Source organism: Corvus hawaiiensis, chromosome 2, assembly GCF_020740725.1.
Source record: "Corvus hawaiiensis isolate bCorHaw1 chromosome 2, bCorHaw1.pri.cur, whole genome shotgun sequence".
NCBI lineage: Eukaryota > Metazoa > Chordata > Aves > Passeriformes > Corvidae > Corvus > Corvus hawaiiensis.
This window is the reverse complement of record NC_063214.1, coordinates 53,157,619-53,173,925: the sequence shown is the minus strand read 5'-3', so window position 1 is coordinate 53,173,925 and position 16,307 is coordinate 53,157,619. Positions and strand designations below refer to the sequence as shown.

The following is a 16,307-nucleotide window of genomic DNA, read 5'->3' as shown; positions in this document are numbered from 1 at the left end:
TTATGCTGATACACTTGTAATGCCAGCTGGCAAGGAGGCCAACTGTGGGGTGACTGCAGTATCCCCTGACTACCTACCAAATACAAAAATCAACAAAATGTTTTCTACTGAGTCACTGATTTACCCAGAACAATATTTTTAAAAACAATTAAAAACAATTAAAAACAATTTAAAAAACAATATTTTTCATTGTTTTCTCAAATATCTAAAGTGACTCCTCCAGGTTACATTACGGGCACAACAGCTATTAATTACAACTTTATGACAGATTGTTGGTGATGAACATCTGCAGTAAAACCTTGTAACCCTGAGAAAAACACAGGACGAGTTAATTGTAAACCCTGTAATTGTATTACTTTATTATTATATATTATAATATATATATATTATAATATATAATATAATATATATAATATTATATAATATATATATTATATATATATATATATAAAATATATTATAATATATATATATAATATATATATATATGTATATATATATATATATACATATATATATATATATAATATAATATATATATAATATATATAATATAATATAATATATATAATATAATATATATATATATTATAATATATATATAATATATATATATAATAAATATATATATATTTATTACTGTAATTACTAATTACAATATAAATTGTAAACCCTTGTAAACCCTGAGAAAAACCCCACCCACAGTCCTCCTCCTCCTCAATCAGTAACTCGGTGCTACCCTGCCTAGCTGTGTCTCACAGGAGGACAATACTTCTTGTGTCTATTGCTGCTCACTGAAAAGGACAGCAGATAAACTTTCAAAAGCAGTGTTCAACTTATTTAAAAGGAAAAGGACTCTTAAGTTTTCATGGGTCCTGGACAAATCAGCATATTAAGAATTACTACAGTTTAGGAAAAAAAAATCAACGCCTCCCACGTATTTTTTAATTATGAAATTTCTGATTCTGTTACAGAAGACTTGTGTTACCACAGAGAAACTTCTTAAGGTCTGTTTCAACAAAAACGGCTTCAGCAAGCAGAAGCTTTGTGTTTCCATGACCAACACTGCAATACTTGGCTTTCAGAGAGTAGAGTTTCAGGCTGAAATAAGGTGTGGGATTCCTCATCACATGCTTTCTCTGAGGGGGACACAATTAAACAACACAAACCATGCTCTGGGAACCCAAGCCAGGAACTGCAATCCTGAAAATGTCCTCATCACCTGTAACCTATCTGTGGAAGCACACACACCCCCCAGATACTTCAGTTTCTGATGATGACATTCCCCAAGGGATGCACCCCTGAGTTAATGAAGATGCCTCCATTTTAACAAGGCAATACAAGCCATTGCTTGCCCTTGTATGGGCTCTACACCAGGGCTTCCCCAGCCATGGTGCATTGACCTAAAGAAACCATTCACAGGCCACGCAGCAGCCCTGGTCACAGCAGAAGGCAGCCTGGATGGAGAACTGGCAAGAGCCAGGAAGGCTTCTGCTGCCATAACTTCTCAGTGTCTCCAGTTTAGGGCTCCAGCTGAGGCCTTTTTCCTCCCTTCATCCCATCCTGCACCTACTGCTGTTCCCGCTGTTCCTTTCCCCTCCTACTCTTGCCAGGCAACAGCTGCTGCTGCAGCTGTCTCTGCCTCTTCGTCATGCCCCTGTTTGAGTTGCTGCTGCTGCTTCTTCCTTGACTCTTTCCAAGGACGGTGCTGCCACTTGTGCTGCTTGCAGCCACGGTGTCAGGAGCCAACCAGACCCCATGGAGACAAAAATCTTTGCACACACCCTTCCAGTTCTGGCAGTGGGGTGCCCACACCAGAGGCACTCACTGAACCCCTGAAGTGAGTGGCAACAGCCATACAAGATTGTACGTGGGGCTTGGAGGTTTGAGAGAACCCAGTGTTGAAGTTATTACTACTAATTACTAATGCTAGAGTGCTGAATAGATAAAGAACTGAATAAAGATGAGGGGCCAGATAAAAATGTGGGGTTTTGTTGCCTAAGCACTCCTTAAATAGAAAAGGATGACTACTTGCATGATAAGAGTAACAACAGACCATGTCAGGGAGACATTACTGAGTAAATTCAAAGGCAGCTCAGTTACATGCAGGTACTTCAAGTGTCCTTTGAAAACAGCATTTTTTCTTTATGCAATAAATAATTTCATCTACTATAAACAACTTGCCTATTCTATTCACTTAGTTCTAATAGCCTTACAAATCTTACCATGTCATTTTATGCTACATTGTTGCTATGGCAGATACTATATAAAATATATTTATACTCATGGTAGGTGTCTTCACTGCATACCACACGTTCAGGACTTGCAAAGAAAGGTTAAAATGCATAATAATATGAAACTGTCTCTGGACAACAGATTCTGTAGTAGTCTACTTACCCTGGAGGTACACTTAATTAGTTTTCAAAAAATCCTAAAACTGCTTTCTAGCCTCACAGTACCAGTTCACTTTATTTTCTTGCCCACTCAACTCAGGAATGGCAAAGAGGCCTTTTTATATTACAAGCTGACTTATTTGAGTCTCTGTTGATATACTACATTCTACAGAAATGTCTTCCAAATCTTAGATGAATAGGTAGGCTGAATTTGGAGCCAAAACCAAAATATGAATAAAGAAAATTTTGATTAATATGGAAGGGTCCACAGCTTACTGAACTATCAAAAATCATTAGAAAATTTCAGAAGAATAGATTCTCAGTAGTAACATTTCCATTTTTAATCACTAAGCTAAACATCCTTATTTCTTGTTTGAAGTGCTGCCTTCAGTTGCGTACTCCGTATTTGTTCACGCTGGAAACTCCTGTGATATAAACACATTAGAGATAAGCAGTAAAGACAACTTAATATTTGAAACTATTGTTTTTCAATAAAACCAGCTAAATGTTTTGTGTCGCCAATGCCTACAAAACAAAATGCTCAACTAAAACTTAACTTCCTTCCTCTCTCTCATTGCTCTGGGGAAAACATAAATAGAATATAATAAAACAGAATATGTTAACTATGCAATGGAAAATGCATATTTTATCTTATTTGCATGCATCAACTAAATATAATATTTATAAATTACCTAAAAAACAACATATCATTCAAACCCCCTATTCACACAGGCACACTAGAACATTTCTTCAAAGACTGTCAGTGACTTTTAATGGTTAATATATTAAGACTTTTTCAGGGCTGCTACACAAATATAATTGGGTAAATTTACACAGGAATAGCCACCTGTCACAGAACTGAGTGTTCAGGGAAACATAAAAACAAAAGGATGTTGTAGTGCCTATTAAGCTTCACTATGTCACCATGTTATAATGATATATAATGCCCCTTAAAGCTATTTCTAATCCCAGTAACCATTAGGCCTGTTTTTCCTACTGAACTGTGACAGGCTACTGTATTACTGACTGAGATAACCCCCCTTTTTTTTTCTTTTTCCCTTAAAAGTGTGGTGAAAGGATATTTTTACACAAATTTTAAGTTTTGCACTGCACACCAAAAAGCAGCCAGAAATACTCTACTGAGTGCTCTGCTGGAGTGGAAGACTCACCAAACAGAAAGAAGAATGGACCTTTTCATGTAAAATGGAGTAGATGTAGACCACATTCAGCTACTGCAGCTACAATATATGTAAAATGCATGTAAGCACAATCTTTAGAGCCCAAAAATCCCCAAGTGTAGTTCTTTCATCTTATGATGGATCACCCTATCAGCCCCCTCTCCCTCTAATGAACATCTCTGTCCTACATACTTTTCAGCAGGAGAGAGAATTGGTGTTTGTAGGAAAAGGTCTGCTCCAAAACAGGCTCCAAAACAAATTTTTTTTTTTAGCCATTGATTATTTTGTACATACAAAACCAGGAAAACCATCGCTGTCAATCCTGCGCTCATGTGATACGTAACCCATGTTCTCCACTCCAGCTGTGTGCTCCTGCCTCCTCCCTCCCAGAATGGATCTGTGCTGATCCTGCACTGAGCAGGTCCATGAACCTGAACTTGGAGTATTTAATTACATTTGGCCCTTTCAAAAACAGACATGGAACAGTTTGTGGTCCCACAAAAAAAAAAAAAAAGCTCTTCTACTGAAAACAGCTCTGAACTTCTCAGGAAGTAATTTTTGTCTCTTTTTTGACTCTTACATACCTTTTTACTATTTGGAAATTCCCACCACCACCCCAAGGAGTCTAATTAATTTATACCCAAGCAATTAAGACAGCCAAGCTTTTTGACTGAAAAGGATAATCTGTTTACTCTGATAGTCTCCCAAATGTCTCCCACCTGCAAGTTCTATGAAACAAGCAAATTAGTGTCCTGTTTTCATTAACCATTCTTTGCAAGTCAGCAGGTCCTCATGCATAAACACATAAACTGCCTCTTCAGTGGATGACAGCAGAATCTTTGACTTCTCTTAGGATCAATTAGCTGCTAGACACTTCTTATAAGAAACTGTGTCAGTGACCACGGTACACAGAGAGTAAAATAAGCAGAAAAGGAGATTTCCCTTATTAACCTTTGAAATTCTAAGCATAAAGCAACTGGAAATTCCAAAGGCAAACATAATAAAAAAGATACGATGATACAGCTTCAAGGAAACACCACAACTTAGCGTAAGACAAAGTTACAGATACACAAAACGTTAACAAAAACTGTGATGGACTTCATTTAACTGTTGAAAATTGAGTAAAAAAGCAATGCTAATTGTACATGGTACTTCATATGGTAGAAATAAGCGTATTTCAAGGGGCCATGAAATATATGTAAAAATATGCTACATCTCTGAAAAAGAATTTATTTAACAAGCTCAGGTCAAAAACCTACTTGTCATTACAGTTAATGCACAAAAATAATGAAAGGTGCATGTTTAAAAGGCAAGCTCAGTATTACTGAGTCTATTTCCTTCATGTAATTGCTTCAGGTTTTTTTGTAACAGCTCTTCTGTGTTATTCATGTGGAAAAGGATGTGCCCAGTACTGCTGAACACAAAAATGCAGGAAAACATCAGTTCAGCTTCAAATACAGGTTTTCACTCCCTGGCTCTGGCTCTTCAGCATCCTTGTCATGTACTACTCTGATTCGATGGTAGACTATGTCATCATATCAGTACTGCAGACTAATTTTTGTCTGATTACCACATTCTCTGCAAAAGGCATCTTTTAGCTAGGTTGTCTACCAAGAAAACTAAAACGTGGACACAGAAATTTTAGTCATATGAGTGTTTAGTCTGAAGTAACTGATATGTCAGAAAAAAATGGCCAAATAGGCCAAAAAAATACCAAATTGATTTTCAGAAGTAATACTCTACAGAAATAAATTTCAAGCATCTTGAAGAGAGAAGCAAACCCACTGAACTAGAGATTGCTATTGGATGCGCAGCACAAAAATTAGCACTGCTAGCTTCCCAAGATAATATAGAACGTAAAAAAACCCAAAACAACTCCCAACAAACAAAACCAATTTTCTTTCACTAGCCTTTAGCAAATGACTCAAGAATTTTAACATTCTTACCTGAACAGTACAAAAATTCCCAGATATTCCCTCAACTCAGTGTTGACAATAAACAGTTGCAAACTTTAAACAAAGGTTAAATGCTGTTACAGATATACAGGTAACAGAAAAAAAAAACCAAAAACCAAACCAAAGCAAACAAAAAAACCAACAAACAAACAAACCAAACCAACCCCACAAAACAACAACCCAAACAAAAAAACCCCAACAAATCCTAACAACAAACCTACTGCTCTCAGCATTTCTGTTTTCCATTGCAAAGTAAGATGCTTTATTGTAGGCAGGAAGTAAAACGTTTTTTTTACTACCATATTTTAGGCCCAAAAAAGCTGATAGCTGCTACTGGACCAGTTCTGAAAGAAGTACTTTAAAGACATGCTTTTGTGAAAGCTGTAAGTTGAAAAGAGTACTAAGGATAACTTTACTGAGATTTGAGGTACAATCTAGCCCAAGTGAGAAAGCAAATTTTGTTGGCTGTTTGTTTTCAGAGCTTTGTTTTAACAGGAATGCCTTTTCAAAATTGTAACTTAATGAACACATCAAAATCCTCTGTCTGGTAGGGTCCTCCTGGATAGTATTATAACTCTATCCCTTGGTTTTCCCTGATTTTATTTATTCCAATACTACAGTGTAAAGAAAAAGAGGTAGATTTTGCAACCTGTAAGTACAATAAATTTAAAAAGAGCACCTGGAGACAAAGTGTGGGCACTTAATGTTGATACCATAATTCCATCACAGACTTGTGTTACTAGATTGTGTGATTCTAACCTAAAAAATCCCATATAAGAAGATAAAATTTTGTTGATTGGAGCTAGGGCAGGGAAGGTATAAGGCCTCAGTCCAGAGTGGTGTCATAGGATGCAATATGAGAATCCAAGATCTTTCACTTATGAGCCTGCTGGAATAAGCATGATGCTCTAAAAAAATATTTGATAGAGTGATTTCCATGTAACAATAAGAACAACACATGATGGAGATCTAGACTTCCAAGTCTATGTTAAGACCTTTGCATGAAACTGCTATTCAAGGTCTTGTTTCAACCGTTTATTAAGATTTTCAGCTATGTGATCCTCATCAGCCCATATATATTTTTAAAATGAGTAATACAAAGGTATGCATACAGAAATTATTTATATGAAGAGGCTTTTGTGACAGCAGACTGCTGTGAAATAGAAACACTGAAAGATACTGGTGAATTAAACAGATTTAGGAGAAAAAGTCACTGCAGTCAAAAGTGAGTAACCTGAATAGGGCTGTTCCCTCTCTTTCATCTCTAACACTAATTTGAGAGCTGGTGAAGAGGCTGAGAGAATGCACTTCCCTGTCCTTGATGTATCCTGATCATTGGGTACATCTTTATTTCCCAAATGGAAATTTAACTGACACCTCAGTCCTATATGCAAAGAGTTTTACACCAACTGATTTATGATGAGCAAAGCTATTTCTTCTGAGCAAGAAGGAGATACATGGTAGAAAAATGCAGGAAGCTATTCTTTCCTGCCGAGAATGGGGAAAGCACAGCTTCCCTCCTGAGCTCAACAGGTTGCCTGAGTTATTTGAGAGCACTGTCCTCAGTCAAACTTCCTGCTCATGGTAAGAGCAGTGCTACGAGGATGTAGAGGACCTCTGTGCTCCAAGCAGTGGATGAGGTTCCTTCTTTTAATGTATTTTATATGGGTGGACCTGGCTCGGCAAGGCCCATGGAGAGGGGGCAGGGCTGTTGGGAGCAGAAGACTAGCCCTGTTGTGGCAGGGACTAATGGCTCCAAAACCTGGGAATGAGTCTTGGCCTATGGGCAGGTGTGGGTGAGACTCAGAGGAGGCCATTAAGGCTTATTAGTGCCCTTAGGGCCCTGACCACTGGTTACCCACTCAGAATAACGTGACCTAATTTAATAAAGCCTATAGGAAGCTCTTACTGGTCATTTCAATAAATCTAGAGTTGTAATTGCAGGGCTGCTCCAGGCACAGCAGAGATCTCTGTAAACTGGAACCACACCTCTCTAGATGCAGAGAGCTGGGGGTAATAAAGGACAGTGAATGACTCTGGCCATGGTCTGCTGTCTGATGTCCACTGCTGCTGCAACATCAGGCAGATACTTACTGTCACCAGCTGTGCACCTGTTTTCACAGAACAGAACAAGAGATGAGGAAAGTGCATTTTTAAAGTGAACTTGAGAACTACTGCCAGTAGTTTCCTTTAAAATTCCTTTACTTGAGACTTTCTTGGTTATGTGTTTATTTCAAAGGCTGTAACTGTACCATATGAAATGTGTCCCCAGTTGATTTGATGTGAAGCCTTTTTTCCTGGTTACTGGTACTGATTTGACAGACTTTCAAGGAGGATGCCAGGTGCACTTGCAGAGCTAACATCAGCCTTTACTGTTCTCTTGCTACAAGTATGTTGGCCCTAAAAGCCATAGCTTCCACATGTACTGCATGCCCAGCTAGTGAAACAAGACCGTATTGGGTGGATTTCCAACTTGGGAAGGTAGTTACGTGAAGTATTTCAAGTTTTCTCGTATTTGTCATGCCACCACAAATAAAAGGCCAAATATGGTATAATTCAAGCTGTCTGATGTATAAACTGTGCCATGCCAGCTTCAGGCCCAGAAAAGAGCACATAAATTAAGCAGGACCTCATTGACTTCAAATGTGACTCTGAAAGCATGCAAAGGATGAAGCTGTTGTGAAGCTATGGGAAGATACCTCTTTATTGAATTGCTACTTATCTGGCAAGAATGCTACTGAAGTGTATACTTGATTTTCTTCTGGCCTTCATGGTGACAGACCAGTGATAAGACTGGCCTGAAATGACTATAGTAGGACTTTCATTTTCTGGAGAGTGGTAATAACCAATATCCCTAAATGACACAAAAATGATTAAGGGCATGTGGTAGGTTCTCTGCTACATTTGCAAGCATTGGCCAACAGGAGATGTAGTGTGACAGCCAAGTGGCCTTGGACTGAATCTGTCTTGCAATGTTAAATTCTCTCAGTGATTTGAACCATTGTATGCACCATTGACTATCCTCCAACTGTATCCATGCAGTAATGGGGCCGAGGGACAGCGAGCATCCTGGAGAGTCTTGCCACTGGAATGAGCTCTGCTCATGTCTCAAACAGCATTCTGCCCACACACTCAGCCATGGAAACCCCGAGAGCACTGAGAAAGTGCCTGTTGACACTGCCAGACTCTGAAATGTGTGAGTGTTTTTATGGACCTGTTTCTAAGTGCAAATGACAATGCCAGTGTCCAGGCAAAGATGTGTCCGTTTCCTTCTTGACTTGCTAAAATGGCATGAAGTTTTTCCCTCAGTCTCATATGGATGTTGGAATCAGACCATGCTGTATCCTTTTTCTGCTCTCCTGCACTCCCTATGATTACTTCTGAAACCCTACATTTGTATCTTCCTCTAATTCTTTTTTTCCCAGCTGCATCTTTCATACTCTTTTCCCTCAACTTCTGTGTTTCAGTTCTACGATGTCCCCGTGAACTACACAGAAGGTATCTGGTCTATGGCCACTGCTTCAATCACACAAACCTTTCTAGGTCTTTCTGGAAGATAATTGTCCCAAGGTTCAAGATTACCCACCCTAGCTCTACATTGTTCAGTGCCTGGCTTCTGCTACATGTCTCAGCCTGAGATACATAACTGAGATAACCGGAGAAGGATATTCTTATATCTGAGATGGTAAGTGGAAGTGAAGGATCGTTATGCCATTGGACTTGTCTTTGTTATATTTGATTGTTCTCCATCTTTAGTACAAAAGGCCAATCTTTCCTGTCATTTTCTGCCTTTACATCCTTTGAGCTCTTGAGTAGAGCTTGCTTATTTCATAGAAGAGATCTCCCAGGCTTAGCTGCCCTTCCTTTCTGCTGGGGAAAAGAACACACTGATCTGGTGCAGCCTGGGCTTCATTATCGCTGGTGGACTGGACTATACTTGGAAAGCCAGTGAACTCCCAAGGAAAGTTTATTAGTGAAGGAAGGAAGAGTAATGATTGAGACCATTGTTCTTCTTAATCAATATCTTGAAATGGAGAAGTTACCTGCTGGGAAGTCTGAGTAAAAGGAAACAGAACCAAGGGAACAATCCATATAGAAATTAAACTTAGAATCATAGAATCACAGAATGGTTTGGGTTGGAAGGACCTTAAAGATCATGGAACTCAAACCCCCCTGCCAAGGGCAGGGGGACCTTCCACTAGATCAGATTGCTCTATTTTGGTCTTGAATACTTCCAGGGATTGGGCACTTACAACTTCTCTGGGCAACAAGAAGTCCTCAGATGTGGCTAGAAGTTGAATAAAATACTAGACTAACTACTAGTCTAAAAAGTTGGCCCAGGACCCAGTCAGCAACTTGCAGGAAAAGAACTCTGCTGAGCTGATACTTTCTGGGAGCACTAGGAGACAGATCCTCTCCTGAGGTGAATGACTGTTCTTGGTCCTCCAGACTGTCCCATGACTGACTGACATAGATTTGCACATTCAACAACCCACTTAACACATCCACTGTAACAGATTCGTGGGGTTCCATACACTGAAAGGATCATCATAAATGTTCAGGTTACATATTGAGTAGGTAAAGTAAGATGTTGTGGAGATGCTTTCACTTTCTTATGAGGAGGTGAGAGAACAGTCCTCAGCACAGTAAAATAAAGTGGAGCAGAATTTCATAAAGAAGCATCTTAAGTACTTCAGAGACAACTACTGAAAGAATAATTAAGAATAATTATTTTAATGACTTACATTATTTGTCACAACTAGGCCTAAAAAAACTACTATAATAATATTTATTTCTATCATTTCAATGCTAAATAAATAATACAGTAGAAATAAAGAATTATGAGACATTAGATACAGAGTTATGGTATTAAGAACTATGAGGTCCTGAGAGCTGGGATGGACTGCCACATGATTTACAAAATTTTGACTAGCACAAACACTTGTGGAATAGAAGAATTAGATTAATGATCAGTGGCATACTCCTCCAGTGACACAGAGGTGGATAGGGACAGATGACAATGGGAAGCTGGTATGTTTGTAGCATTTAAAGAGAAAGGTTCTATGGAGACAGTTTTTGTATGAGAAAAGAGAACAAAATTTTCAATATAAAGGTATTCAAATAAAGTTGTGTTATTTTCCATTTTTCTGGGCATACATATACTGAGTGAACAGCTAGAACAGAGCAGGGCAGCTTGCCTTTCCTCTTTTCCAGGAAATTACTTGTTCTTTACAGTGACTACTATCTGTGAACAAACATGGGTCCAAAGTCCCTGTGCATGCCAAACTATTAATGAGGACTTCAAATGTAAAATATGTGTAACAGTAATGTGTCCAGTTAGAGGTGACAACTAAGGAGTTGTCACCTTGTGTGATGCAGCTGGAGTTTTAGTCCATGTAAACCAGAAAATTCTACATTACAGCTGTGGGATAGGACTGCTTGGTATTACCACAGCCTACATAAATCTTACCAGTTATCACAGCCCAATCCTCAGAAAACAAAAAACCAACTTCCTTTTATACCCAAGTCTTTTCTCAGCATATTCTTGTCTTGCCTAGAGAAAGTGAAGCCTAGACTGAAGCTAATCAGAAACCAGTGCCATTATATGTGTTGGTTGGTCAGTCTCTGCAATTTGCATTATTCTTTCCTTTTTTTTCCAAGTCTTCCTAACCATCTGCTTGGCTGTTATCACCAGCCCAGTTTTGAAATAGACCTCTATTTTAATATCTTCAAGCTTCTAATGAAATGGAAGTAATAAATACACTAGTATCAACCACATCACTCCTTTCAGGGTTTTTTTCTAATGGTGAGATGAAACCTGCCTAATAAAAGGAAAAAGTTGCATGCAGAATACATGAATGTGCTTATAGTCCCAATCCTATAATGAGTAAATTCTCTTCTTGAGTTCAGTATTCAGAGAGATACTGAATTTAGACAAGCTCAGTAAAAGAAGATGCTTGCAGGAGAAAAGCATAATGAAAGTTTACCAACAGCTAAATTAACCATTAACAACTATCAATGCCTGTAGCTCCCTATGTTTTATCAATGTCTACAGCTGTGTGTAAGTACTGCTGAAAGCCGTATTTAAAGATTAGCCTGCTCTGTATGCACAGGATGAATTATTACCCAAAGTGATAATCAACAATCCTAAAAAGGAAACTATTTTCTGGGATTTCTCCTTCCAGAGCTATGAGACATATTCTTTCATTTGAACTCGCAAAAATAGTTCCTTGGCTTCTTCTTTCTAGCTTTATTTCAAGGGCATCACTGCTTGAAAAAAATCAGCAGTAATAACATATCAGATTGTGTTTGTAAGTGAAGCAAAGCAGAGAATATTTAGAATATAAAATGATAAAAATTAAATATTAATTAAATCAGCTGTGAAAAAAGGTCTGCGGAATAAAATCTTAATATTTGTTACAAATAAGAACAATTATCTACAGAAAAGAAGCAGGAAATAATTAGAGATTATCTAGAAGAAATTACTTACATTTAATTTATGGGAATTTAATTTTATAAACTGGACAATCCACTTTAATTAAGTCTGCTGTCAAATACTTTCAATTTGGATCAATATAATTTGACAATCTGGGTACAGTAGTTAATCATTAAAAATTAGCCACATGATTGTGAACTTAATATAATTATTGAACTGGTTTTTTATATATCAGAGATTCTAAAAGGGGGAAAAATTGACCTGAAATTCTGAATAAAATATTCTGCAGACAAAGCTTAAAAATATCAAATCTGGAAACAAAAGTTTTCCATTTTAACTTGTTAAAGACTTAGCAGTGGATAGTTGACATTATACTCATGGCTAGAAAATATATTAACTGGGGAGTGCGTTTTTTGTCATGATCACTGCCAGATGCAGTAACCAAAATGTCAAATGATACTTGGTAGCCAGCCAAGGCAGCAGGAGGAGTAGGTGGCAATGCCCTCTGCTTTCCCTGCCATTGGAATATCACTATCCCAGATGAGACTTCATGGGACTGCAGGAGGGGATGGGTGCTGTGCCCTTCACTGATGCCCTAGAAAATAGCAAAAATATCTACTGCCTTTCTAGCATCTGCAACTCATGGTGTGACTCAAACATGGTTTTCCAACATAGTTGCCAGAACACTGTAATTTATGCTTAGGCTCTGTGTACATCACAAAAGAAAGAGATGGATATATCACACAGGCATATGGAACCCAAGGAAACGGAAAGAAAAATTCATAAAAACATCAGTAATGATAATTGGAAAGCATAAACTGGCAAAATATCTGCATGAAAAGAATTATCGAGGTAAAAAAGGTATCAGTAAGTATTTAATTTAACCACAGTAACTTCAGAGCTTCAATGTAAGCTAGACTTCGTGATAAAAGAGATGAAAAGGCAACACTATAAACAGATCATTTTAGCTTCTCTAAAAGATACCTTAAGTATTCGACACTCATTATAAAATTAAACTGTCATATCTTGAAATGACTCGGAGAATTCAAAGCAGAAATATCTCAGTATTGAGCACTTCGCAAGTTTGACTTTCTTTGAAGTACATTTGAGTTTAATTAGAACAGACTCTTCAAAGAGCTCACCATCTGACTACCTATCGTGAAAAAAAGGCCAAAAGGTAGCTTTTCACCATCAATTTATAAACTTTGTCTCCCAAATCCCTGGGACTTCCTGGTCACAATTCTAATCAGTAGAGTAAAATGTGGGAACAAAGCTGCTAAACATCCAGCAGCTACCTCACAAAAAGGGTAGACTTAAATTCTTAGCTGTTACTTGAGAGTAATTTTTGTCATTTTCCCTTGTTACTTCTTTCATTACAACCCAATTATTTCAAGATCATTTTGACTGAATGTCTACAGAATCCTCCTTACTCATTGGTCACAGCCAACCTCAAATAGCAGCATGCCATGATTTGTAAGTTTTATTAGTACTAATGAGATGTGAGTATGTAATTGAATTATTGTTAGTGTCTCATGGTCAGACCCCTGTGAAAAATACGTTTTGGAAATGATAACAAGAAAAACGTGGCATTCCAGTCTTCTGTCATATATTTACGTTCTACATTGAATTTACCAACTAAAACTCCATTGAACAATCTCTAGAATAAGATCAACATTCAGATAATAATAGTTTCTCAAAGTGACAAAACCAACATATTACCACACAGTAACTCAAAATCATCTTAACACGAGGTGAAATGGGAATAAATCCACGCCTGAAGTCTTATATGAAAACGCAGAGGTTCATGTTTAAGAGAAACGAAGGTGCTGCAAGGAAATTATATCCTCGGTCCTGGTCTTCTTGTTGTTTTCCTGATCTTTGCAAGTAATGTTATACATATTTTGTTTTAAAATTTTAAAGATGTTCACTGTGCATTGCATGAAGACTGGATGGTAATAAACAGCTGCTGGTATTTTAGTTTTTAAAAGGACCTACACTATGACTGTCAATTTATTCTACTTTTTGTGATCTGGAGGGGACTCATGAAAGAAGAAAAAAAACTGGATTTTTGTCAAAATATTCTTTACTGTTAGCTTTTTTTGGTGTTATTTCCAAATTATGTAAGATAGTTACGTCATCTTGCATCTACCTAATGTTTCAGAAGAAAGCCTGGTAAGACTTTCCAAGCATCAAATGCTTCTGAATCCAAATCAAAGCTAAACAGATGCCATCAGAATAAAGAAAATTTTAATTTTGCCCTTCAAAATATCCAGACCTGAAAATGGGGAACTGAAGTAAATATTCTACATTGTACTTCATAACAAAAACATTTTAAGATTTTATAAAAATTCCCTTATAGTACAGAAGTAGAGATTTCTAGTTATTTTTAGGTCTTGGGGTTTTTTTTACCTCATCAGAACTAAAATAAAGGTTATAGAAATATTCTTCCTTAATCAAAATAGCAAAAATGTATATAAAATGCAGTCTCAAGTTAAATGAGCAGGGTCCTGGAAGTTCAGTTACATAACACAAATTGTAACAGACATACTTGCATGTTAAATTTCCCTAAAATACAAATAACAATGGCTCTCCCTCTGTGCAAGACCTTGTAATGTACCTCCTTTTTCAAATCCTGCATGCTTTTTCATATCTGGAAAATAGGTGCTATAGCCCTTTTTAAAATTATGAAATCTACGACTGTCAGAACTGAAAGAGGAGCCACCAGTGGTAGCCATTTTCATGTTTTAGGTGAAAACCCGTAATGTTCAGAAATATTGCTTTTATCATATTTCAGCATTTTCTAATCTATTTTGACTCCAGTGACTGCTCTCCCAGCTGTGAAATATATGCTGGCTGACACCCCTTCTGTCTCTCAATCCCATTAACATGTGCCCATATTGCAAACAGAAATTAAATATTAATTCCCTTTCATGTCACCCCTTTGGCATATCTCGCATTCCTCTGCCCTCTCCCACAACGTTCTAACTGCCATAGCAGCATATCTTACAGTTTGGGAAACACTATCAAACTCCAACGCAGATTACAAGCAAAATAGTCTTCATTGCACAGCAAGCAAGCCAGATTTTAAAATAAAATTCAAAGCACAGTGTATATATATATATATATATATACACACAGAGTTTTTTTTTACTCACAAGAGGTTCTGCCATGATGATGCGAATCTTGCGTTCAGCCAGAGTAGTAAAGTTAACAAACAAGCTCTTCAGGACATATTCGCCTGGTTTACTGTCTGGGTCGATGCTGATGGGCAACATGGCTGGAGGTCCTTTTTCCCTCTGTGTACCAGAAACAGGTGGGACAGGTGGCTTGATATATCCGTTACCAACTGGAGAAGCTGAAATGTAGAAAAGACACATTTATTTTTGGGTAATTCAACATGCTTTAACTTTCACAGAGCACCTCAACAGCCCACTACACTGTCAAAGCAAAACTGGAGACTAGCTGCTAATCAAAGAAATACACAACACATAAATAAAACTTCCACGGTACCATAGGTAAAATACACATTATCTAACTGGAAGAAGAAATCAAAGATGAAATCTTTTATATTAAAATTGAGTGGTGTTTACTATGCAGTGCATATTCAATCTTCTTTTTTTTTACATGGTAAGACTTGCTGACACCTCACTGTTTGAATAACATCCTCATTTCTTATCTTTTGCATGCAGGTCAGACCTGTAACTCAGTTGTCAAGTAACAAAAATTTATCCTTTATACCTATTCAAACTGGCTTAGGCTAGCAAAAGTCAGGAGTTTGGTCTTTTGACTGTGGTGAATTGTAAAGGGTCTTATTCTCCTGTACTTCATTTTCAGGTCAGTCAAGAATGACTCAAAAAACAATATACATGTTACCAGTATAAATCTTACATGAAGAGTCAGACATGGAATGTTTTCCGTGGCCAAAAAATATTAATTATGTGCTAGCTTTCCTGAAAGTACCAAACCTTACAGTTCCATCTGGCACTTTTGAGATTACACCTGGTGCATTGTGCTCAGTTTTGTGCCCTCCCATACAAGAATGACATTGCTATTCTGAAGCAAGGCCAAGAGAGGACCATGAAGATGGTCAGGGGCTTGCTAGATTAGTAAAGGCTGAGAGTGCTGGACTGATTCAACCTTGAGAAGAGAATCTTATTGCACTTTTTAGCCACCTAACAGAGTATAGCAAAGATGCCACGGAACTAGACTCTTCTTTGAGCACAGGATGACAGGACAAGAGGCAACAGATGCTACTTTGAATGTGGGAAATTTCAATTAGATAAATGGAAAATCCACTGTGAAGGGGTGATCAAACACTGATACACGTTGTCCAGAGATATAGCAG

At 37.5% G+C, this 16,307-nt stretch overlaps 1 protein-coding gene across 11 annotated transcripts in view; it reads right to left on the bottom strand.

Annotated features, from left to right (window-relative positions):
• The window catches only part of FRY (FRY microtubule binding protein), a 227,796-nt gene that overhangs the window by 117,343 nt on the left and 94,146 nt on the right, over positions 1-16,307 (bottom strand). For all 11 annotated transcript variants that reach the window (XM_048295017.1, XM_048295020.1, XM_048295021.1 and 8 more), the window contains one exon: positions 15,118-15,317. In XM_048295017.1, the coding sequence (XP_048150974.1) occupies positions 15,118-15,237 (120 nt within the window). In that variant the 5' untranslated portion in view covers positions 15,238-15,317. The remainder of the gene's footprint in view (positions 1-15,117; positions 15,318-16,307) is intronic.